Raw genomic sequence first — 23485 nt, forward strand, 5'->3', positions numbered from 1 at the left:
TAACCCTACCAATTTTCTAAAGAATTAGTGTCATATACAATTTTACAATATCCTTTCTCTTACTAACGGTTATCTAAAATTTACGATTACCTAAGTCCACTTCCGAACCCGGAAAGCCTCTCTCCCCCAAACATTCCTGCTTACACGAGTGCGACTCAAAATTTGCATAACGATTCTACTGTAGTCACTACTCTTGTTCGTGCGTTGTGCGTTGCTCAGTTGCGTCTCGTTCTAGCAGTGCCTCATCTTTTCACTTTAGGCCTTACTTTCGGAGATGGATTAGTCGTACTCTCTTCCATCCTTAACTTGCTTCTCTTGCTTGAACTCTCGTATTCGTAGTTTTCCGTAGCTCTTTGTTTTACTATTACACGTCCAATGCCATCTTAAAGTATGCAAAATTCGTCCGTAAATAACACTATAATTCAATCGAAATCTGTTGGAAAATGCATCAGGTTAGCGTTTTATCAGACCTTAAATTTTATACCAATATAAAAATATTATTGAAATTGTTTACTTTGCGTGTTTTTAGATGTTTTTGCTCGCTGTCACTCGATGTCATATGCTTTATTTTTTCACTTTCTCTCTCTCTCTCTCTCTCTCTCTACATATATATAGTTTATGTGATCATATTAGGAGGAGTGTTTAAATCATTACTATTTCAATTTCTAGACAGACATTAGTATTGTGTGATAAGGCGGATCTGCTGATTAATGATGACTTTCAAACGCTCATGCCTCCCGATATGCATTCACTGCGATCCAGGTATAAAATTGTTCTTATTCTTATACAAACCTAATTATGGAAATTAAAATTTTTGTCACTATATTAGTTCTGTGTTGTTATTAGAATTTTTTAAAACACAATTTCTATGGACTGCACATTTAAATTTGTGCTTGTCGTTTTTTTAAAATTGTTGATGAAGATAAGTCAGTGGTACTGAAAAAAAATCATTTTAGGGTCATAAAGTTATGCAAAACAATATTTATCGATCTGGAATGGAGTCGCCGAATTCTTGATAGAGTATGGAAAAGCTGCTACTATGCGGTGATATGCCGCATACGAAGGGCTGCCTTGAGTGTGGAACAGAAGAACTGGACTGAAATGTTGATTTCGAAATTTGTTAAAGAATTATGTGTTTTTGCAAATGACTTTCCACATTTACGTTCATCGGCATGTTTGTACATCGGGGATTTGCGTCGCTATGCGTGGCTGATCTCTGGTGTGGAAAAATATAGAAATTTAGCACTGCTTTGTTACCGGTAATAATTTTAAACTTTGAATTCCTAGTTAAATTTTGAACCGAAAGGATTCATTCAGAGGGAGCATATTGGTCCACTTTTTAAAAAAAAAAACACTGAACAATTTTTTTTTTTGCTTTGACACTTGATGTTTTCTTTTTTTTTTCGTTTCTATTCATTATCTTTTCTTTGCGTTGGCTGGTGAAATAGACAAGTCTTAATTACAATGTTAAATACAAAAGCAGTTTTTACAGTATTTTACATTTGAAACAAATTTTTTTTTCCTTTTTAGAAGATTTTATCAAAAATTTTATCACTAAGTGTTTACTTAAAGTGTTGTTTTGTAGGAAATCGGTCAAATTAGATGAAAAGAATGGAATTGCATTGAATCAGCTTGGTCTTCTGGTTCAAGAAACTAATCCAACTTGTGCTTTACTCTATTTTCTGCTAGCTGATAATGCATCATTGCCTTTTGACGGTGCCTACACAAATGTTATTAGTTTGTTAAAGCGAGAAGAGCAGAAAGAAGATCCTACAGTAGCTATTCTTGAGCATTGCTTCACATGCTTCAGGTAAGGTAATCATTGTTCTGATCATTTGGGTTCATTTAATTTTGCTCTTCTGTATTTTAAATGAAATTATATGGTCTCATTCAACTAGATATAATTATTGGATATGCTGTCTAAAGTTTAAAAAGTATGCAAATCTGTAGTGAGAAGAATTTTTTTCTCTCATTTCTTCCCAGGAAGACAGTTGTTATTGTAATAGTAGAATGTTAGTTAGGCTGATATATAACAATTGCTTTTTACACTTACATCACTTTGTTTTTTTTTTTTCCTTTGTGAAGTGGGAGCTGAACTTCTAAATAACATTAACCCTGGATTTTTTCTTTCAAGTTTTCAGATAGTTAATTTAGGCAGCCGTATTTTGAGGAACTTTCGACGAAGTGGTCGGAATACATAATGTCGCAGTTAGAAACTCGACATGCATTTCATGTTGCTTTGTCGATTAATGTCATCATCCTGGCGGCTACAACTTCGTTAAAAAGAGGTAGTCTTCTTGTTTTTTGTTGAGTTTTACTTCAAAACTATTTGTAGGAAATTATTACTGCCTCTATAATACTGAAGGACTACTAGAGCAGTTCATGGCGAAATGTTCATTTGTAGCTACAACTAATATTTCCGACATTTGCCATTTTGTGCTTCTGAAAGTTACAAATTTATAATATTTGACGTAATATATCAGATAAATTTGAGAGATTAGAATTTAATGAAAGAATTAAGTACAAAATGGTCAGATGCAAGTAGCTAAGATTTTTTCGATAAATGTATGTAGGAATTAGTTGCAGGGAAAGAAATAGAGTTGCAGTCTCTAAGCAAGTTGTTCTTTCGAATTTCAAGACTTTTGATTCGAAATTTGGAAGAATGGTGTGTAATAGAAGCTGAAGGAGCTGATTTACGAAGGCGCCGAGCTTCATCTTCTGATGGAAGTGTAGAAGAGACTAAAATAGCAGAAAAAGAAAAAAGACACTGCTCGCGGTCCTCCTCATTGGAAAAAGATGTGGTTTCGGAGGAGGATGAAATAGCAGTGGATACGGATGAAATAATGGTGGAAATGGATGAAACAGTGATGAAAGCAGATGAATCAAGTTTTAGTAAACGGAATAATGATACACAACATAGAGTCCAAACGCTTCTTGTTGCTTTACTTCATGCAGCAACTTCTTTAGCTCCGCATGTGTGTAACGACAGAGTACCATCAGCACTTCACTGTGTAAATTTTATTCGGAAGTTTCTATGTATGAAGTTTTTGATGAAGCAATAATTGTATTTTTAGTACGGGGGGACACATATTATTTGTAGGCAATTTAAATTTGCAAACAATGTTAAATTCGTCGTTTTTAATGCCATTAATTCAAATATAAAGCTGTGATCAGCCTTCTATTGAAGGTTAAAGGAGTGCTCTTAAGTATCATGTTAAATCGAAACTAGTGCAAATATTGTATATTCATCAGATATTATGAAGAGTGCTAAAAGGATTGATCTGCGATTGTTTAATGCGAATGATCTTTTAGCCATTTTGCTACACTGCTTTAGATTTTAAATTGTAAGTTGAATAAATGTCTGGAACGCATCATTTATTAGATATTATTTTCAGCAATATGAAGATTTCTGCCAACAGTTGGTTCAGTTTTTGAATCTTTTGGAACTGCATTTAGAGGGTAAATCGGAGAACTTGTGGCAGCTTGGTGGCTTAACTCCGTGGTGTTTGCTACCACGCTTTTTGCAAGGTTTTGTCAAATCTTCGCATACTCCTGTTGAATTTGCTGAATTTTTTGTATATACTCCGAAGAATTCAATAAAGGAAAGTAAAATGAAAAGTATGGCAAAACTGTGGTTGGCACACGACACCGAAAAGGTATACAAAATTTTGATTACTGAGTTCTTTTCAGGTTCCCTTTATGCCAAATAAAGTATTATGCTATCAGTGTTTTTGGGACCTTATTTTCCATTGGTTTGCATTCTAACAAATCTTTGTTGGACATGGAGCTGAGCAAAAGCTATGTTTCTTAGATTCCCACACACTGCGGCGAAATATGTTATTTATTCCCAATAATTTGGTCTCTTATCCTTGTTTAAAAATCAACACTATTTAGGATATACTAGAAGTTAAATTTACAAATCCTCTTAAGGAAAATGTTTAAATGGTTTTCTTTCTTCAGGAACAGATTCGGACCTCTCTACCATTATATGTTGTTCCACAAGAGGATGTTTTACTGCAACGACTGGAAGTCATGAAAAAGATCCTAAAGAAGGACAAGCTAATAGTGGCCATAGCAGAGGGTACATTTCGAAGTTTGGATATGAAAAAGGATAAAGCAGAAGTACGAAAAGCGCTGCGTTGGATCAATACGCATATATCAAAAGATGGCCGTCTACGAATTATACCATGTTCAACACCGGAAATGTGTGCAGAGAAGTTGGTAACGCAAGCACCGACCACATCCACTGTATTCGTTACGGTGCTTACATTATTAATGATTGGAACTAATAGAGTCATCAAACGTAAGCAGTTTCTTCACTTTATATCTACGATGTATTTATGTCAAAAAAGCATTTTACTGTTACATATCTAAAGTCAATGTCTACAAATCTTGATTTAATCATCTGCAAATAAAACAGTTTTATTTTGACACTTTTCATTCGTTCTTGATTTTGCTTTCATACAAATAGCAGTTATCTAGAAGGTTACGCTCCAATCAGTGGTGGAAGCCCATCCTTATTATGAGTTTCTTAAAATTTATTACTTGGAAATCTATCTGGTGGCAAAGCTTACATCATCCAAAAGTTTTAATTTATGTCTTCATATTTGTGAAGCTTTGTTAACATATTCAGAAGTATCGGTTTGTTGTTAATAATGATGGAGTGGGAATGAGAGTTAAGATTTAGTGAGGGACTAAAGTTTAAACTATTATCTCCGAAAGAACTTTATTATCTCTAACTATAATCTCCCGAAATTAAACTATTATCTCCGAAAGAATTATGTTTTCACTCATTTATTTCTTTCGGTACATGTAATAATTAAGGCAACAATATTCTGTCATTCTAAACATTCGCACAACATAGATTTTCAATCTTTTACTATAAGACATGGAAATACGCATGCATTAAATTCTCAAGTAAGGTTGAGAAGATTCTTTTTGTAACTGTCACTTTTTTAGCGATAACGGTGGAAAACGTTGAAGATTTTTGTGCTCGATATGACAAAGCTGAGAAGGATTTCTTGCTGTGCCGTTGAGTGGATGATGACCGCAGGATAGTTAAGGTGATGAATACTTTGGATGAATCCTTTTTGTTAAAACTATTAATTGTCATATGTGCATGATCCACTATTTCCTCCAAACTGTAGTCATCAGGTAAATCAAAAAAGATGCTTTCTTCATTTTTGCTTATGGTAACAATATTTCGACATATCAATTAAATAATAATTTAATCTGGATGTTCTGGTGGTTTTTGGGTGAGAAGCTGTAATGATGATAGTTCTGTTGTACTGAAGACTTATATTGTTACTGTAAGCAAAAATAGATCATTAGGGAAATGACTTTAATAATAGAATGGTTGATAATCGTTTCTTTTTTGTTAATTGCTATATGTACATCTGCAGTGGATTATTGAAACAAATCTTCAGTGAATCCGCGAAATTCAATATTAAAAGGGATAAGAATGAAAAATGGAGGAAGAATTTGTGATAGTAGCCAATTTGTGTGTGCGCCATAGTTTTTTTATGTTGTGCTCTTCTTCCTCCTCTCACCTCTTTCGGGCAGCACCTATGACTGAAGAGGAAGAGAGATGAGAAGTCTGAATAAGTTAAGTACCATGTAATACAACCGTTTTGTCACTGAAGAGTAATGAGCATTGTCAGCAGGAGATAGAGGTTGTGGAGAAAAAAAAGATGATAGTGGTGGAACAATTTTGGAGTGTTAAGGCAATCAATGATGGGATGGTGCAGTTTGCTTGAATGGATGAGAGGCCGGGATAATTCATCGTCGCTCATCGCTGGGCAGTTCGGTCGTTTTTGCTTATGATCTTCTGGTTGAAATGCACAAGCCATTAGTTGGTGGTGCTTACTGGACACTTCCATTTAAGATTCTTAAAGCTTCGATGATGTTGTGATGGTGTCTACAGGAAATGTTTAAGAAAGAAAAGGATGAAGAGTTGGAGAGATAAGTCGCTGAAAGAAGTGTGAAGTGATTGAAGTGAAGTGTTGAAAGTACTCTTGAATGGAGAAGGAAGGGAAGAAAGAATTATGCTTGAAGGGGAGGAGAGGAGAGTGAAAGACGTGAAGAAGTACAGTGATGCCTCGTTATATTTGTTAAATGTTTATTTGTGAGGGACATCAGAGGATGTCTGGACACGGATTAAAGTAAGAGGGGAGAAGAGGAACAATAGTAGTAGTAGTAGTAGTGGTTAACAGCGTACAAATCCACTCATCAGCATCAGTAGAGGTCGCTTTATCTCTGTCCCCGCCACTTTTCCCTCTCCTCCAAGTGTTATTGTTAGAAGTGACGGTGACATTAAGGATGGACATATCTATCTGTTCGTGAGTTGCTAGCAAAGCATAGACACACACACACACATGTACATATATACGCATACAAACACACGCATACACACAGATTCTAGATAACGGTTCATTATCGTTTGGAATAAGTTTATTGTAGGTGGGGGAGACAAGGGTGGTGATGTGAGTGGGCAGAGCTCTTTTTTTTCACACCGCTTCACTTACTTGTCTCATTTTTATTGGCCACTTCTACACCCAGTTTGTGTATTATAATTTATTCATGTTGCTCAAACGTTTGTTTGCACCAATCATTTCGAATTCGCCCATTTTAAATAAGGACAAGCAATCTTTAATCCATCCTTACATTTTTTATATTGGATATTTCATTTCAGTGCTATGCAATTATTATGCTATTATGGGTGAGGCCGTATTCTGTTACTTTTGCCGTTAGTCTTCTTCATCGATATAAATGCGTTCGAAAGTTTCAAGGAGCTATTTATACTGGTACTGACATTTGTCATAGTGGATTTAGCGTTTTCTTTTCCATTCCAGTAATTCTGGGATCCGAGATTTGTCCTCATCTTGTTTCCAGTGAAACTGACGGTCAGACTTGTTGTCAAAGTTAATTCACTTAATGACGTTGTAATTATGCAGTAATGTGTATGATATCTTTTAAGATGACAATTGAACGACATTTAATATTTGTTTGCTTTATGAAGATGCAGAAAACTGGAAAATAGTGGCTATTTCAGAGCACATGTATATAGCTAGTTGTTCCTTCCCGTCATTGAAATTCAATTCCCCAATCGGCTCTTCCCTTTCCGTCTCCACACATCTGCGCTGTTGAGAGTCTTCCATTGCAAGGCCCATTTATACATTCATCCATGTGAAGCGATAACTTATAGAAATACTGTGGGAAGGGTGAAAAGGGAAAAGGTTAGTGATGGAAAGGAAAGAGCAGATGGGTAATAATTTATCATATATGCCCAGGGCATACTTCATCTGTTTGTATCTCAGTGTATTACAACCAATTTAGTCATTGTGTGTCACATTATTTATTTGTTTATGTAATTGCATCTTCCCCACACATCACATATTTCACTTTATTCTTATCTTCTCATTTATACATGTGTATTCATTATTACCTTACACTTCCCGAATGGTGATTCCAATTATTCCGTACCTCGTTTATTTTATCTATTTCTTTTCACTTTTCACTATTTAAAAAAAAAATGCACACAATCGGAAATCGTTTATAAAATACCATTCTAGCTCGAATTGTCGCGTTATATCTCTTCGTGTCTTTTGTCTATCTTTTCGTCCATACAAACTTTTTGGGATTTCGGTAGCACTTTTTGAAAGCTCCAGTTTCTAGTACTATGCTTTTATCCGATTGTTTTTTAGCTGTTGTTCTGCATTTTTTAATGGAATTTCAGTGCTGCATTCATTTCCCGTTTAGATCGGAATGGATGGTGTTTTAAAATAACTTTAATATGGTGTGTGAATTACGCCTAATTTGAAGTATTTGAAGCGATTTTTGGCGGGAAATAAACTAGTTTTTCATGGAAGTAAAACGGAACGATTTGCTCCTAATTGGGCATTTTTAAGGAACTGGGTTTCTCAACCCATCTTAAACTCTGTGATTTCTCATCAGCGGTTATGAAATGTTTTTGGGTTTGGAAAATTATTTACATGGTCCGTATCGCTCCTAAAACTTTTCTATAACAAATTCTTTGGACTTACATTTTATGGACAGTTAGTTTTACAGTTTGGATTATGCGTCGAATTTCAAGTAGATATTTGTTCCGTCTCTTCTGTGGTTCTTGCCTTATTTGCCCTACAGTTATTACCAATAGCACTAATTATGTTGCTTATTTTCGTAGCCCTTAGCAGATAGTGAGAGGGAATGGAAATGATATTTAGTTGGTCGTATTTAGCTAGATAGTTTAATCAAGTGAAAAACAGACATAGCTGAAGATTTTCTGAAGCACTTTATTTTATTCACTGGAATATGCTTTATTGGTCGCTGAGTTTGAATGTTAGAATGTTATTAACATTACTAAGAATAAATTAATTGACTAAGTTATGGTTGGTGCTGCCCATGTCTAGAAGCTTTGTTAAGCACCATCAACAACTAATGTGTACCTATGTGCTATTCAATGTTACCGAATGTAAGTTTGATTCAGATTCTGTTTAGCCTGTAATGTTTGTTGTTGATCGTTCGTATTTTGCGCAAGTCATGTATTTATGAAGTTTATGTTGGGGTTCATGTGTTAAGAAGGCTGTATTCTTCCACATGGAATGACTAATGTCTAAGGTAGCTTGCAAGATAGCTCAGTTAAATGGTGTCTCAAGTAGATTAGTTTAATGAAAGGTTTGATGGAACTATTATTAAATGGCTGTGGTTGAACTTGTTCGAAATAGGTCATTCCTCTCCTGTGGTTCTAGTATTTTGGAAGTTTATAACTCCATGCAGAGGGAGGGGACATTTACTAAATCTTTGATTCAGAGTTCACTAATCAATTCTAGAATGAAGGACTTCTCAATTTACGCTGAAAGCACAGATTCGCATTGAACAGACTGCTTTAATATGTTGTCCTAGGGTTCGAAATGCTCCTAGAGGTTATTGATCTAAAATAAAACATATCCTTGTCCACGAAGGTTGAATTACCTAAGTAATTGAATGTTTCGGCCCAGGGTTTAGACTGCTGTGACTCGAAGTAAAATTTTGGAAAGTCCTGCATATTTGTGTGACAAGAAATGTACTAGTAAAAATGATATACTTTCAGGTTTTATCATGTCTACCACCAATATATATATGACATTGATGATGCATATTTTGAAACATTCAATTACCTCCAACTTGGGCGGTTAAGCTGAAGTAAGTTTTAGGCTCGAAAGTCATGTGTTACTACCATTACTGAAATACAAATACGACCGACCAGTGTCACGATCTGGTATATGTTAAAGTCCGAAGAGCTGAAGTTTAAATTGGTTTTGTCGTTGCGCTTGGTAAACCTGGTTAGATGTAGCCTTTGACATTTTGTAGAGTTGTTTACATCCAAATTGCTGAAGTGTGGGGCATTGTACGATTTTCTTGTTTTTTAATTAATATTTATTTTCTTCAAGTTGTGCTCTGTATTCTCCATATGAGAAGCTAAATAAAGTTCGAATTAAGCGTTTGAATTGGGGTTTTTATCTATTATTGATTCTATTATTCAAAGGTATTTACTTTTTGTAATTTGCTGTAAATTTTGTTGGGATGAAGTTGCTGGGCTTGTTGATATAGTTCGTAGGTTTATCGTGACGGGATACAGCCATTACGTGATTTGTTTTTTAGTTTTGGTGAATTTTTTCTGCTTAAATAGTCAATTTTCATATAATGCGCAAATTTTCGAAGTTTTGGATTGACGGTGATGTGACAGGTTCCAAGACTATGTTCAGCGAACACTTCCGTTATCTATACGCTCTGGTTTACAGCGCTGTTCAACGAATACCTCTGTTAAGCATTGAAGTTACTAATAATTTGTTGAGTGGTTTTAGATTAATACCGTCAAGAATCGGAATGGTATTTTTTGGTAAAGGCTTTTGCGAAATAATGGATTCTAGATTTGCTGGAATAGAGGGAAGTTCTCGAAGTATATAATAGCATTAAAATTTATTATGACACTGATAAGCTTTGAAACTTTCGGAGACTCGGTAAGGTAAATTTTTTGAAAGGAATATTTTTTGTGCATGTTTGAAGCCGTGGCACCTTTACAGATAGGCAATAAAAGTAATTGTTTTGCATTTACTTTACGGAGTGTTTATGATCATCCTTGAAAGGATTTACAGTTCGTCGTTTTGAGTGTAATTTGTTTCCCTCATGCCTTTTCCTGTTCATCGACACATCCACTTCCCCTTGACATTCCTATTTCCTAATTTCTTCCCGTCGAGTATTTTATTCACCATTGACAGATTTTTTTGGCGTAGTTTAATAATCATTTCAAATCGACTTATTGCATTCCTTTTTGATTCCTTCGTCTTTGCTTTTTTTTTTTAAAAATTTCCATGTGAATTATTTCGTCTCTTTCAAGACATTACTACTGTTCATGAAAAGGAAGGAAAGGATTGGCTGTTCTAGTTCTTTTTCGATTAACTGAATTGGTTTATGACTTTTTTTACCTGTACTTTTTTGATGGATGAGTAAGCAAGGGATATATATTATATATATGTATAATTATTCTACACAGTAAGGAAGTAAAAAAGGCTTTAGAAGTTCGTAAAGTTCGTAAGATAAATAGTGATTTTCTAACTCTTTCATTAAATCAGTCAATTGCTTTCCAATTTTATTGGTCCGACGAAACTTAATTTCAGGGTAGTGGGTATCGAAAAAAAAGGATAATTAATAATGAACCTTATCAAAACTTAATAGTTGGCGCAAATGATTATTGCGTTTTTTGGCTTAACACTGGTATTCAGTTTAGTTTTGTTAGTTTCAGTGGAGTTTTACCTCCGTATTTGCTTGAATGTCTTTAAATTTCAGCTGTTATTTTTTAATGTTGAGTTCCGAATTGAACGCAGTAAATGTTCTTGCGTTCTTAAGATATTCTAAAAATTCCTTATTTCTCGCCTTCTAAGTTTATATTTTGTAGTTCAGATAGTATTTAGTTTAAGACGCCCTTTCCCAAATATTTGCAGAACCTTATACAGTGTGCAGTTATGATTGCTTTTGATCCGGGCTTAGGGACTCATCGTTCATTGATGGACTTGTCTAGACCAAGATTGATGGAAATATCATCTGACGACATTAAAGTAATTTCATCGACGAGTAGCAAACGACTATAGAAGTACTGTTAGTAAAGTTAGAATTTCTTTTGGTGGTTCAAATGATTATAAAAAACCAGATTTATTCATCTTTAAGTAAGCAGTGGATAAGTGGTATACATAAACAATTAAGCTAGTATTGAGCTCCAATGGAATTTAACAACATGGAGTGAATCATCAGTGAACCTTGACTTTATATCCCACAATATATACCAATAAACAACATAGATCAAACATCAGCCGCTCGGTTTGGTATTACCTAAACCAGTAATTATTTGTGTTGTATTTTCAGTTATTTGTTTTAATGGTAATGTTAAGTTTTCCAAACATTTTCACAGGAAATGCAAAAAGAGATTTATTACTGAAGAGATATGCCTGTTTAATACTTGCAGTATTCGCGCATACCTTGTATATATGTGGCTTGCAATTAACACCATTGCATTCATCCACTATTCTCATTTCCTTATACCATTCAGTAAATCCTCGAAATGTATTTTCATGCAATTATCTTTTATTCATTTGTAAATCTGTTCTATTTTTTGAATTAGATTAGCTGTATTATTAGGTTTGCTATCTTTTTAAAAAAAATCCCATCTTAGCTTTGTTGTAGAACAAGTTCTTTAGCTTATCGCTCCATCATTCCCATTGTTTTGTTTCGTAGTATGTAACGACTTCCATTTGGGGTTTCAGTTTCTCCCATATTTTCGCCATTTCTCGTAAGAACTTCGTGCTTATAAGCTTTTTCAGAAGAAATATACGCAAAAGATTACAATTGCGGTTTTCAATTTAGTGAACGTTAGCGCGCAGAACTTTACATTCACATCAAATTTCAGTTGGTATTCCGAATCCTGTATTTTTTTGCAGTTCACCATTCATTTGGAATGTTCATCTAATTGCTGAACATTGCTACATTGACCAATGGAAATTGGTATTTGTTGGTTAAAAAGGAAAACAAATCCGGATGGCTGCATCAAGTTGGATTGCTAAGGTTCGTAAACGAAACGATCTGCGCAAGGAAACTTTGAAGGTTGGGATGAATTTTTTTTTTTCGAACTTATAAGTAACACAAAGGGCTTTCTCATTGTTTTGTTTGAATTACATCAGCTTAATTACATTGTTTCTTAAGATTACTACTTTTCAGTCATGTATACTTCTACACTTCATATTCTCGTTGAATTTTCGGTTTCCAAGGTTTTGTAAGGATTTTGTTTGGACTCCAGTGTGGTGACCTAGCTTTTATCTTGGATTTCATGGCATTTCGGATTTATGATGAGAAATTATTTAGTTTGTGCTAGACAACTTGCGGTTTTGGCTGAGATTTGTATAACTCAAACTGACTCCTTTTGAAGCTCCGAGTGCAAGTAATATACTTCTCATAAAGAATCATGTAATTCGTCTTTGCTGAATGTTTCTCATGCATTTTTTTTTTTCTTTCTTTTTACTTCATTTCTCATCGCTGTATACTTTCAAAGGGAATCGCAGGAGCAGCATGCAAGTTCACTTTAAATTAAGATGAGCTAATACATTCCGTTCGTAACACTTTTCGAAAAGGGAAACGAAGTATTTGAGGCTGTTCGTTATAGTTGTAAAATCTTTCGCACTGGAATGTTTCAATTCAGTTTGTTTATTAAACAAACGGTATGACTGGTTAGTGAAATTCAAAGGATGTTTTGCCATTTGTTCTCTTGAAACGCATTAACCTAGACAAATTAGCATCTAATTGTCAGGGATTATGTCGTTAAGAGCAGTTAAATGGTGTATTTCACCGATGTGTTTGGTTTTGTTAGACATTGTGCTGGAGTATACGGGTCAGGGGAATGGCTACTTCACTTATTTTGAAAGGGATCATACGGATTTACGGCAAGTAGATCCAAATTATAAAGTGGATGTTGAGAAGTATACGACCACTAGTACGGTTGGAATATCTTGGCTGTGTAGTTGAGTATAACTTGGCGTGACTGGTATAAAAGTTTTGCAGAAAGAATGTAGGGTGGAGGTTTAGAAAGGAATCTGCCAACCGTTTGGTGACGAGTGGGGGAGGGCTGTAACATTCTCTCATCTGTCCTGTCGATATGTTCATCCATTCGTATTCATTGATTCCTGAATATTTGTTAGAAAAGATGCTATTGCTGCTCGAGGATTAGGATTCATGTGCATGCATGTCTCTGGAGAAGAAGTTAGTCAGTCAATCAGTGTGGACGTGCTGTAAAAGACATTTCTATGTGAGTAGCGAACAATTTACATTCAAGCATCTCACAAATTTCATATTGATTCGATATGTCTATGTGAGCAGCCCCCCGCCTCTCCGCAATGGGTGAGGGAAGATAGTTGACTCGACCGGCACGCCGCACAGCATGCTCATACCATCCAGCCGTGGATCCGTTCATCATCGCATCCACTCTCATTCCCTCTCTCTCTCCCCACCACTCACTTTTTCATCCTTTCGTCTCCTGGTGCAACCATGTACACACACACACACACACACACGCATAGAGTGCATATGTATATGTACATATATCCGCACAGATTTATTTCTGCTCGCCAGACGCATATACACATGCAGATGATACGCACACACATACACACAGCAATGCATGCATACACACTCATAAAACCATATTACCCTTTCATCTGGGTTCCTTTTTCTCCAATTGTTATGGAGCAAACATGCAACACGCATGTTTGCTTTCATTTGTTGGCATTTGTTTTCTTAATCTGTGTAGTTTCTTACCGTTACGGTTATTTTTCGTAATGAGCCTTATCCGAGTATCACCCAGATGATTTTATTAGTGGTTCTGGTTTCATGATCCAGTCATCAGCTTCATTTCCATGGAGATTAATTATCGGTTGGAGATGTCATTCAGTCCATGAAGAATATATGATTCGGACGGAAAGTAAACACTGGTATTGGGTTGTTGAGTAGTTCATAGGTTACCATTTCTAGTTTAGAATGCACACACTGCTCTTTTATTGATAGTTGGCTAACACTAAAGCAAATGGTATGGCCAGAAATGTTATCAGTCAGAGTTTGGAAGGAGCTGTGATCAATTAAGTAGTTATAGCTAGTCTGTAAGGTTATGAGCTGCTCGCTCTAGTTTTCTAGTTTATTTTTAATGGTTAGGTCCAAGTGGGGTCCCTTCCTTGCTTGTTTGTTCTTTCCACCGAGATAGCAGAACACAGTATTTAGTGCTCTTCTAAATAATAACAATAATAAACGCAAAAGATATTTAAGGATTTATTATTTAGCATTTAAATGTTGTCACAGTATTTCTCCCACCCATTTTTGATGTAAACCTTTTGTTGGAGAAACTGATAAAGTGAATATGCGGTCGCGATCAAGTTCTGTTGAGAAATTTTTCTGAGTCGTTTATTTTTGATGTAATTGTGGTGGTTGGTGAAGACACCAGATGTTTTCTTTTTGGCGTATTTAAAGCACAGACCTTACTCAAATAGGACGTAACGCAATAAATTAATTGATATGAACTGCATATCTAAGAGAGGAGAGAAGAGTCAGTGTGCAAGAAGAGAGTGAAAGAAAAAAATGGTGGCTCCGTATATAAATATTAGCTGTCCGTTGGTATTATCGTCCTTTCAGACTTAATTGTCACCTCCTTTCGAGCAAAATCATCAGTGACGAAGTTGTGAGTTGCAAACATTGCTTTTCGATGGCGTCATGACATCACACTGAAATTCGACAATAAACATACATAAGCATCTCCTTTTCCTCATCATCCATTTTTAAAATTAAAAGAAAGCAAAAGTTTTTGGATGTTGTGAGATTCCAGTTTTATTTCGGAAACCGAATTTGGACGGCTCTTTTTAACGTTACATTAATTTATGAGAAAGTACAGATTGGTAGAATATAGTGCCGGAATAGTTTTTCTATTTCTGAAGACTTTTACAGCTGAGGGAAGAAGACAAATATGTAATTGTTCTAAATCAAGTCTTGTCGAATTATTTAATGTTTGACATTTAGTCGATGAGTGGAATTGATTGTTGTAATGAACACAAAGTAAATGGAATGTGCGATGTCACAACGAGAGTGTAATGCACTTTCAGGTTCACACCTGCACTGTTTCTTCTGGGCTACCTTTTGAAAGTCAGTTGGTTAAAATCGTGGACTGTAATAAATTTGATATAATGATTGTTTGTAGCAAGTCATTAAATCTCTTTCTTTCATTGACTATTAATAGCTCTTTATTTGTTTCCATTATCTAATTTTGAAGAGAAATTGTGGGTCATTTTGTTTTTGACTTTGTCCTTCGACACTGTTTTTCTCGATAATTTTATAGTAGGTCATGTTTGCTGATGCTGCTCAGGAAAGCTTAATGCAGTCAAACGTACTAAATTCCATGTCATCCCTACTTATTGTTTAAGTTCATGGGTAAATCTCATTTTCTAGTCATTTGCTGTATTTTGAAGGCTAATATAGAGACGCTGTTATCATAAACATGGCTCACCAAAAGGTTTAAAAATTGACATTTAGTCGATTAGTGGAATTGATTGTTGTAATGAACAATTTTGATTTGTTTATCATAGCTATTAAAGCTTATGATTTAACGGTAATGTGACAGTGGTAGTAATTTCAAAATTCATTTCCTATTAACATCTGTCAGTAATTTTATGCAAGTCGCTTTACTGCACTGTGGCAGAACTGCATGTTGGATGAGTTATTGTTAAATCGTGGCTGTGTTTTACGATATCATATTCTTAACATACTCTCTGATTGAAGGTATAAGGCAATCAAAAAGGCAACCCATGAGTTTTTGCTGCAGTTAAGTGTACAAGTCTTTTTTTTTAAATAGATTTTCAGATTTTCAAATTTGTCAACTTGATTTGTAAGAAGCTGCTGTTTGCTTTGTCTAGGTTGTTTGCCTTGTCCGAATGGCGAATTTATTGATTTTAAAGTAGTTAAGCGTATCTCTATGCATTGATATTCCTACTGGGGTAATTTAATTCAAAATTCGTGGAATAATTTTGGTTCGCGACTTTTAGAATTTTGCATAGTTGTGTACTGTTTGGGGATTTTTGACGTCTTCTTTAAGAATTTTGGATAAAAGTAGTGGTTCATTGAACTAGTCAAAGCGCTAGGAGTTTTCAAGATTTCCGGGCTCTCAGAGACTGCTGAGTTTTGAAATAATTTTATATGAACTTGTAATGGTTTGTTGCGAATATTTCGGAAATCTTATTTGTGTTGGTTTAATAAGCAGGTTATGGGACTTAATTGATATTATCAAACCTTGTTTTACTGTGATGTGTTGCTTAAAAACACAGTAACAAAAATTATTTTTGGGAATGAAAACCGAAATGTTTCATTTCTCATCTAATTGAAGCCTCCGTATATATAGGTTTGATCACTTATTTTAATCAAAATTTTTGATCAAAAAGAATTCCGATTGGCTAGCAAACGAACGACGTTTTATGTGAGATTTATGAATGCGCCATTTTTAGGGTACTCCACACCAAACCATGAAGATGACAATTTTGGATCACCTGGAGCGAATAAAAGAGGAGTATAATTTCATCCAGACGCAGGTACAACAGCAGCGGGTGGAAATAGAAAAACTCTCACAAGAAAAAGAAGCAATGCAACGGCATTACATGATGTATTATGAAATGAGTTATGGTTTGAATGTTGAAATGCATAAGCAGACCGAAATCGCCAAGCGGTATAATGCTATTCTGTCACAGATTATCCCGTTGCTCCCAGCTGAACATCAACAATCAGCTCTTGCGGCTATGGAACGTGCCAGGCAAATCAGCATGGCTGAATTACATCAAGTAATCCACTCATTATTTTCGTACTGTACTTGGTTGTCGTGTGGATATTATTCGTTGTTATGTATGGATTGCATGACATTCATTTCTGGTAACTAATGATGTCAAAGGTTATGATTAAGCAAGTTGGGTTTCTAATATTGTAGTTATTATTCCAATACCAAACTGTAACAAGTAACGCTGAGGAAGACAAAATAACCAGGATATGAGTAGCACGCATGATCACATTCATTCGAAGATGCAGTGCTGATTTCCATTCCCAGACGACACTTATTCATGCGATGTGTAATTAATTATATCTTATCTTGAGTATTATATTTAGGTTATCGGAAGCCAAGTACATGCACAGCAGCAGTTAGCAATGCTTCCAGGGATGGGTATGGCTGCCCCCATGAGTTTGGCAGCTCAAGGTCCTTTTCATCCTATTGCCGCAGTTGCTGCTGCGGCGGTTGGGATGGGAGCTGGAAAACCGGAAGAAAAAAATGATGACCGCAATTCCAGTCGGGCATCAAGGCCCCGTTCCAGCACTCCAGAGACAAGCCAGAAAAGAGTAAAGGTATTTCCAGATATATTTAGAAAGTAGTGCGTGCATGGTGACGAATAATAAACCTTTATTTTGTACCACTTAATACTGTCTGGATAGATAAGGAGGCGGCAGTTTAATTTCTGGAGTGAGGCAGTTTGACACTTTCGGGATTTTTTTTTTTTGCATCTGGAATCTCTTGAATTAAATATTCTTTAGGTTGAATCAGAAGATGGTGATGGTGATCTGGAGATCGATGTGCAGAATGATGATCCCTCAGTAGCAAATGGTGTGAATTTGAAAAAAGATGGTCGAGAAAGTACTCATTCTGTGTCATCAGGAGATTCGACACCTGGTAAAACGCGAATTTCGAATGCCCTTACATCAGCCGATGCCATTGCATCGATGGCTTCTTCAGTGCTTGGCAATCCGGCCCTGGCTTCTTTTGCTGGACGAGCTGCTTTACCCGCGATGTTAGATCCACATGCACAAGCTCGTTTCATGGCTGGAATGAGTCAAGCTGGAGCGATGTCAAATGGAAAACCTGCCTATAGTTACAAAACAACAGAAAGCGGGCAGCTTCAGCCGGTAGCATTTCCACAGGATGCGCTGATGGGGCCAGGCATTCCGCGTATGGCACGAAAAGTTCATGATTTGCAACACGGGGAAGTGGTTTGCGCGGTAACAATCTCACATCAAAATCGGCATGTCTACACAGGTGGCAAAGGTTGTGTGAAGGTTTGCTCTTATTTATTTGCCTATTACATCATGAAATTTCTCGATTATTTTATCTTTAAACGTCTGTATTCTCAAGGTTTGGATATTCAAAAAGCCCATGTTCGCCTTCGTTTCGCCGATTCCAGGAAAGAATATTCTACTTATAAGTTATACTAGTGGTTTAGTGCAACACGTTTTTGCTATTCTAGTGAGTGTGTCGGATGTAGATGTTTACCATTCTCGAGAAGTTGTAGTGGGACTGATAAGCGTTTTCCACTATTTATTTCGTCCTGAAATCTTGCATTAATAACTGAATTGTTACTTCTAAGATGGTTTATGTGATTAGTTGTGATATTATAGAGAACAATGAAATATATAATTATAGATATGGGATATATCTAGAGCAGAAACTTCAAAAAATGCGATCTCAACATTAGAGTGCCTAAAAGATAATTACATTCGTTCGTGCAAATTATTCAGTGATGGCTCTACGTTAATCGTTGGAGGTGAAGCACAAACAATTACTGTCTGGGATCTGACGGTATGTATTTTTGCGTTGTATTTCTGTGATATATTAAGCTTTTCCCTTGATGATGCGATTTTTGATGTGCCATCCGAAGGAAAAATCTCACTAGCAATTAAGGATTTGGTGTAGAAGTTTTCTTCTAGTCATATTGTTTAAATAATTGCCATCACAGTGATCATTATAGTAGTAGTTTGTCATAATATATTCATTCTATGGCCTAAATAATAAACGGAGGAGTTTTAGACAGAGAAAATAAAAATAGAACTTGACAGCGAAGCACAAGCATGCTATGCTTTAGCGATTTCGCCAGACAATAAATTATGCTTTTCATGCTCGGCTGACGGAAAAATTATTATTTGGGATCTCGACAGCAAAAAAATGGTAATTTTTTCCACAAATATGAATTCGTTGAAGGTTTTTTCTTGATAATTTTCTAGGATCTCATCGTTTAATATTGTGCGCTACTTTCTTAGAGATTACCGAGTAACTATCGTTTCTCACCTTCAAATGTATCAGATTCATTGCTTACCCGGACATCAAGATGGTGCCAGTTGTGTTGATCTTTCAAACGATGCCGTGCGGTTGTGGAGTGGTGGCTTAGACAATACTGTTCGTTCATGGGACTTACGTGAACGAATTCAGTTGCAGCAGCATGACTTCCAGTCACAGATTTTCTCTCTTGGATGTTGTCCATGTGATGATTGGGTTGCTGTTGGCATGGAAAATAGTAATGTTGAAGTTCTTCATGTCAGTAAACCTGATAGGTCAGTTTTGTTAGTCAGTTTATTTATTATTATTTTTTTTTTTAATTTATTATTAATATTATTGTCGTTATCATTGTTTTTACTGTTGTTATTAATTATTGTCATTTCTATTTTTATTATAATTATTATGAAATTGTTAACAATTATTGTGATGTTTATAACATATCGAGATGAATGTAAAACTGTTAGTGAATCCAGTAATGTAAAAAAAAAAAAAAAAATCAGACCTTATGAAGAAATCGGAACGCGAAGAAAGTTGTGAGTTTAGTAGGGGATTTATAGATGGGTGCTATTATTTTTGTAGCTTTCACCCATGTTTAAGATTATCCTACTCTTATACATGGATATATAATGAGTTTGATGGAGTTGTTGAATAGTAGTTTATTACTTTGTGGTGAATTGTTAACATTTTTTTAATTTATGAATTAGAGTCATGAGAAAATGATAAAATATTATAGGTATTCGTTGCATATGCATGACAGTTGTGTCCTATCGCTGAAATTTGCGCACAGTGGGAAATGGTTTGTTTCAACGGGCAAGGATAACATGTTATGTGCATGGCGAACCCCCTATGGAGCATCGCTTCTTACAGCCAAAGAAAGCTCGTCGGTATTATCGTGCGATATATCCTTCGATGATAAGTATATTGTCACCGGATCTGGTGAAAAAAAAGCTACCGTGTATGAGGTGGGTTACTGATCTCGTTACTATTTCATGATTGTTTTTGTTGCCGTGATAAATTGTCATTTTTATTGGTAAAATATCTTTACTTTATCACTTTGTATCTATTCGTTTTGTCTGTCTCTGCTGTTTACACTATCTTAGGTCTGTTAAACTAATGTTTGAAAAGGTCTCTCTCTTGAAAATGTTTAACAGCTATGATATTTAAGCAGAGTTTCAAGTAATGAAACCGCAAGGTGCCAATTAATGGTCTATGCTATATTACCAAGAACCCACTGAACTACGTTCTATTAAGTTCGGGTCAGTGTTTTGCATTGTACAAATATTGGATGGAGAGGGGCGAGGTCAAATAGTAGTCTTTGTTTACTTTCTAACTTTCCGCATGAACAGACAAGATACTCCGGAGCAGAAACTGCCACGTTTAAACATTTTAAACATCACAAATTATATTCCCAAGTATTTTTGTAGAATAATTTTAGCCCCAACCTATTCATTTGTTAAGCTGTTCGAACATGTGGTTTTTGATTTAATTTTTGTCGGCACCGCTCTTAACTTGACAGGAAGGTTCAATGCTATACATTAGAATGCGGAAATAATGTCTTAAATAAGATTGAATGGTAAACTAGGATAACACATGGAGTCTGGGACAGGTGTGCACGCTACTTGGAGGTTTTTAGAGTATTTGGTAGTTTTATTGAACGGCCAACAGGATGTAGTAATGATTTCAAATAGTGTTGAGATGAAGCATAAGTCACTGAAAGAGCCTTTCCCATTAACAAATTCTTTAAATCTTTAGAATGTACTGGGAATTACGAAATCGTAAAAATACTCACTGGGGTTTTGGTGTCTGATGTTGGAAGTGGAGATATTTGCCTAGCTAGGAAGAGTTGAATTTGTGTTCTAGACATTCGTATAATTCACCTCATGACTTGCTTTTGCGCCATCATACCATCCCAGGCCTATGTTAATTGTTGTCTTTTTCGATATTGCGATTCGGACTGACAAATTTTCTAGTGCTCTAGAATATATTTAGGGAAAGGGGACAAAGATATTACCCCAGAACGGGTTTGTAGCGCAAATGCATTCCACCTGTTTCTTTTTTTTTTCGTCGATTTCATTGTTGGTATTGGGGAATCCTATACTTTTGTAATTTTGCTTGGCTTGTGTTGTAGCACTTTGTAACTGTTGGTCATGAGAAATTAATTTCGGTATGACCTCATTCTATAATTTTTGGTTCCACTTGTCATTTGTTCAAGACCACCCATCATAACTCGTTACTTTTAGTGATTGTTTTCAACCATTTACTTTGTTTTACTTCAGTATGAAGACAGTTTCAATTCCTATTGAATTTCACACTGTTAAATGTTTTTTTTTTTCTTTTTTTTTTTTTATGTCTTATGACATACATAACCGAATAAACTTTCCTAAAATTCTAATTTATGGGGACGAGGAGAAACGGTAGGCCATCCTCTTGCATATAGCTTTCCCGCGCGTTACAGTGAGATGCTTATTGCTAAGAAAACTTGCAATAATTCTGATTAATCATAAGACAAGGATTCATCGTGTTTTTGTTATCTAAATTTAAAGCTGGAGAAAGGGGGATGGGTGCAGCGGATTGGACAGTGTAGGGCCTATACAAGTCCTTATGCATTTCGGATAGGTTTGTTTATAAAGGTAGCAGGTCAATGTAGAACGAAATTGCAACTAATTGAAAACAATTGATTGAGGTAACGCACATTGCAGAAATCCCGCTTCTGTGTAAGAAGGAACCGTGAAAAAACGAGTAGCTGCCGATACCTATAAGACCAAAGCACCAGAAGGCTGGCGGTGCGGAGAAATCCACGTACTGAGAGGCAATGAAGTGGGTATAGAACAGTTGGTCCTTTTTCCCTTGGTCACTTCACCATAACCTTACATCAGGAAGTGGGAATCTAAGGATGTTATCAGACAGACAAGGGCTGTAAGAGATCAAGTCACAGAATTAAGAGGCATGCTATCAAACTGTAAGTGCAAGAAAAGAGCAGGCTATCATATAACTAGAGAGGTTTTCTCGGAGATTACGTTGACAAAAATCTGATAAATTCTATGAACGTCCTAGATGTACCTCATCGTTTCGGATAAGCTGCTATGCTAGCGAATTGCGTTTGGTAATCTCATGTCCCCAACACCCTATGTTCAGTGCACAAGTCTTAAAATCAAACGAAAAATATTTTAGAATTTGAGTGAAGGACTATCCCTCTCTATGCAGAATAACGAAAGCACCAAGAGCAATCAAAACCGCATATTTCAATTTGGGATAATCATTCATTAGTATTGTGACCATCCCAACATAAGGTACGAATCCCTTTGCTCTACCAACAACATCTCTTCGTGTCAGCCAAAACTGTCCCGACGCATATAAACCTCGATCGTCGACCTAGAAAAGAGCATGGTTAGAACCTACAACAATAAAACATTCTAAATATACGGTATAAAAAGCTAGTATATACAGGCAACATAATAAGAGGCATGAATATTCCATCTGGTCAAAAAGTGTTATTTGGATTCAATATAAAACCAAATTTCTAAATTTTCTAGACCTTGAAGTGAGTTCGATATTGAAACTATATATATATTTTTAAAAATTACCAAATCTAAATCGGAAGTCTTTAGAATTTTTTGTTATGGCTGTTAAATGTGTGCTAACAATTTGGGAATATATATTCTGATGTGTAATGAAAGAAAAAAATCATCACCTGATTATTATCACCTTTCGTTAAAAATTTTGTTTCTTCGTTGTTTCTCTCATGTACCTTAATAACTCGATGTACAATTGGAATATCACGCCCCTCCACTTTAAATACCGTAATATCACCAGCTCTGATCGGGTCCGAATCATCGTTTGTTAGCAGCAATAAATCACCTCTCAAAAAAACTTGTAACAAATGTTTCAATATAGATCATATCTAAAGAATGAATATATTCCATAATTTAGACAGCAAAACTACTTTTTTTCATGACGAGACTCTCCTTTTTATAAAGAATGCTTAAAACGTGAATAAAAGTTAGTTTTCTTTTTAATGAAAAAGCCTTATATCCACAATTCTAGCAAGCGAAGAAGATGGAAGTCCTCAGTGGACGATACGTGTGATAACGGTATTGACACTATATGTTAAAAAAATTCAAAATACCTGTAGAAAGCAGGCTCCATGGAACCAGACAACACAACCACGATTGGACTTTCAGAACCAGTAATAACCATTAAACCCTTCCAAATCATCAACGCTGAGGAAACAATCATAGCGAAGTTCAGGCCCTGATACAATAGTTGCCTAACGTTCATCCGCCTTACCTCATCGAATATTTGCAAATTCCAGACACCCATTCCAAATGTAGGACTTCCTGAAAGAGA

At 35.6% G+C, this 23485-nt stretch overlaps 3 protein-coding genes and 1 non-coding gene across 6 annotated transcripts; 2 read left to right on the forward strand and 2 right to left on the reverse strand.

The window, feature by feature from the left end:
• Positions 1 to 390: 390 nt before the first annotated feature.
• Positions 391 to 5036, forward strand: Bm12874 (Uncharacterized protein; the record flags this gene model as incomplete). Of its 2 annotated transcripts, XM_043080365.1 has the most annotated exons (9): positions 391 to 452; positions 670 to 762; positions 957 to 1259; positions 1586 to 1810; positions 2155 to 2288; positions 2587 to 3011; positions 3396 to 3656; positions 3961 to 4303; positions 4960 to 5036. In XM_043080365.1, 9 exons carry the CDS (start codon positions 391 to 393, stop codon positions 5034 to 5036), a joined length of 1923 nt encoding a protein of 640 aa, XP_042936299.1. The 2 variants fall into 2 exon arrangements, with proteins under 2 accessions (XP_042936299.1, XP_001901165.1); XM_001901130.1 differs by lacking the exon at positions 391 to 452 and having other exon boundaries at positions 731 to 762.
• A 3923-nt stretch (positions 5037 to 8959) lies between these two features.
• On the reverse strand, positions 8960 to 9057 carry Bm15497. The gene has a single exon (XR_006227893.1). It is a non-coding gene; the product is annotated as a small nuclear RNA Bm15497 (small nuclear RNA).
• A 3009-nt stretch (positions 9058 to 12066) lies between these two features.
• Positions 12067 to 20112, forward strand: Bma-unc-37 (Uncharacterized protein; the record flags this gene model as incomplete). 2 transcript variants are annotated; one of them, XM_043080366.1, is made up of 8 exons in its annotated part: positions 12067 to 12132; positions 16557 to 16886; positions 17206 to 17439; positions 17626 to 18144; positions 18509 to 18664; positions 18893 to 19030; positions 19166 to 19413; positions 19872 to 20112. In XM_043080366.1, the coding sequence occupies 8 exons, from the start codon at positions 12067 to 12069 to the stop codon at positions 20110 to 20112; spliced, it is 1932 nt and encodes a 643-aa protein (XP_042936300.1). The 2 variants fall into 2 exon arrangements, with proteins under 2 accessions (XP_042936300.1, XP_001901168.1); XM_001901133.1 differs by lacking the exon at positions 12067 to 12132 and having other exon boundaries at positions 16575 to 16886.
• Positions 20113 to 22324: 2212 nt separating this feature from the next.
• Positions 22325 to 23458, reverse strand: Bm6804 (Uncharacterized protein; the record flags this gene model as incomplete). Its single annotated transcript, XM_001901134.2, has 3 exons — positions 22325 to 22510; positions 22830 to 22998; positions 23265 to 23458. 3 exons carry the CDS (start codon positions 23456 to 23458, stop codon positions 22325 to 22327), a joined length of 549 nt encoding a protein of 182 aa, XP_001901169.1.
• Positions 23459 to 23485: the final 27 nt, after the last annotated feature.

This window comes from Brugia malayi (assembly GCF_000002995.4).
Source record: "Brugia malayi strain FR3 genome assembly, contig: Bm_v4_Chr3_scaffold_001, whole genome shotgun sequence".
NCBI lineage: Eukaryota > Metazoa > Nematoda > Chromadorea > Rhabditida > Onchocercidae > Brugia > Brugia malayi.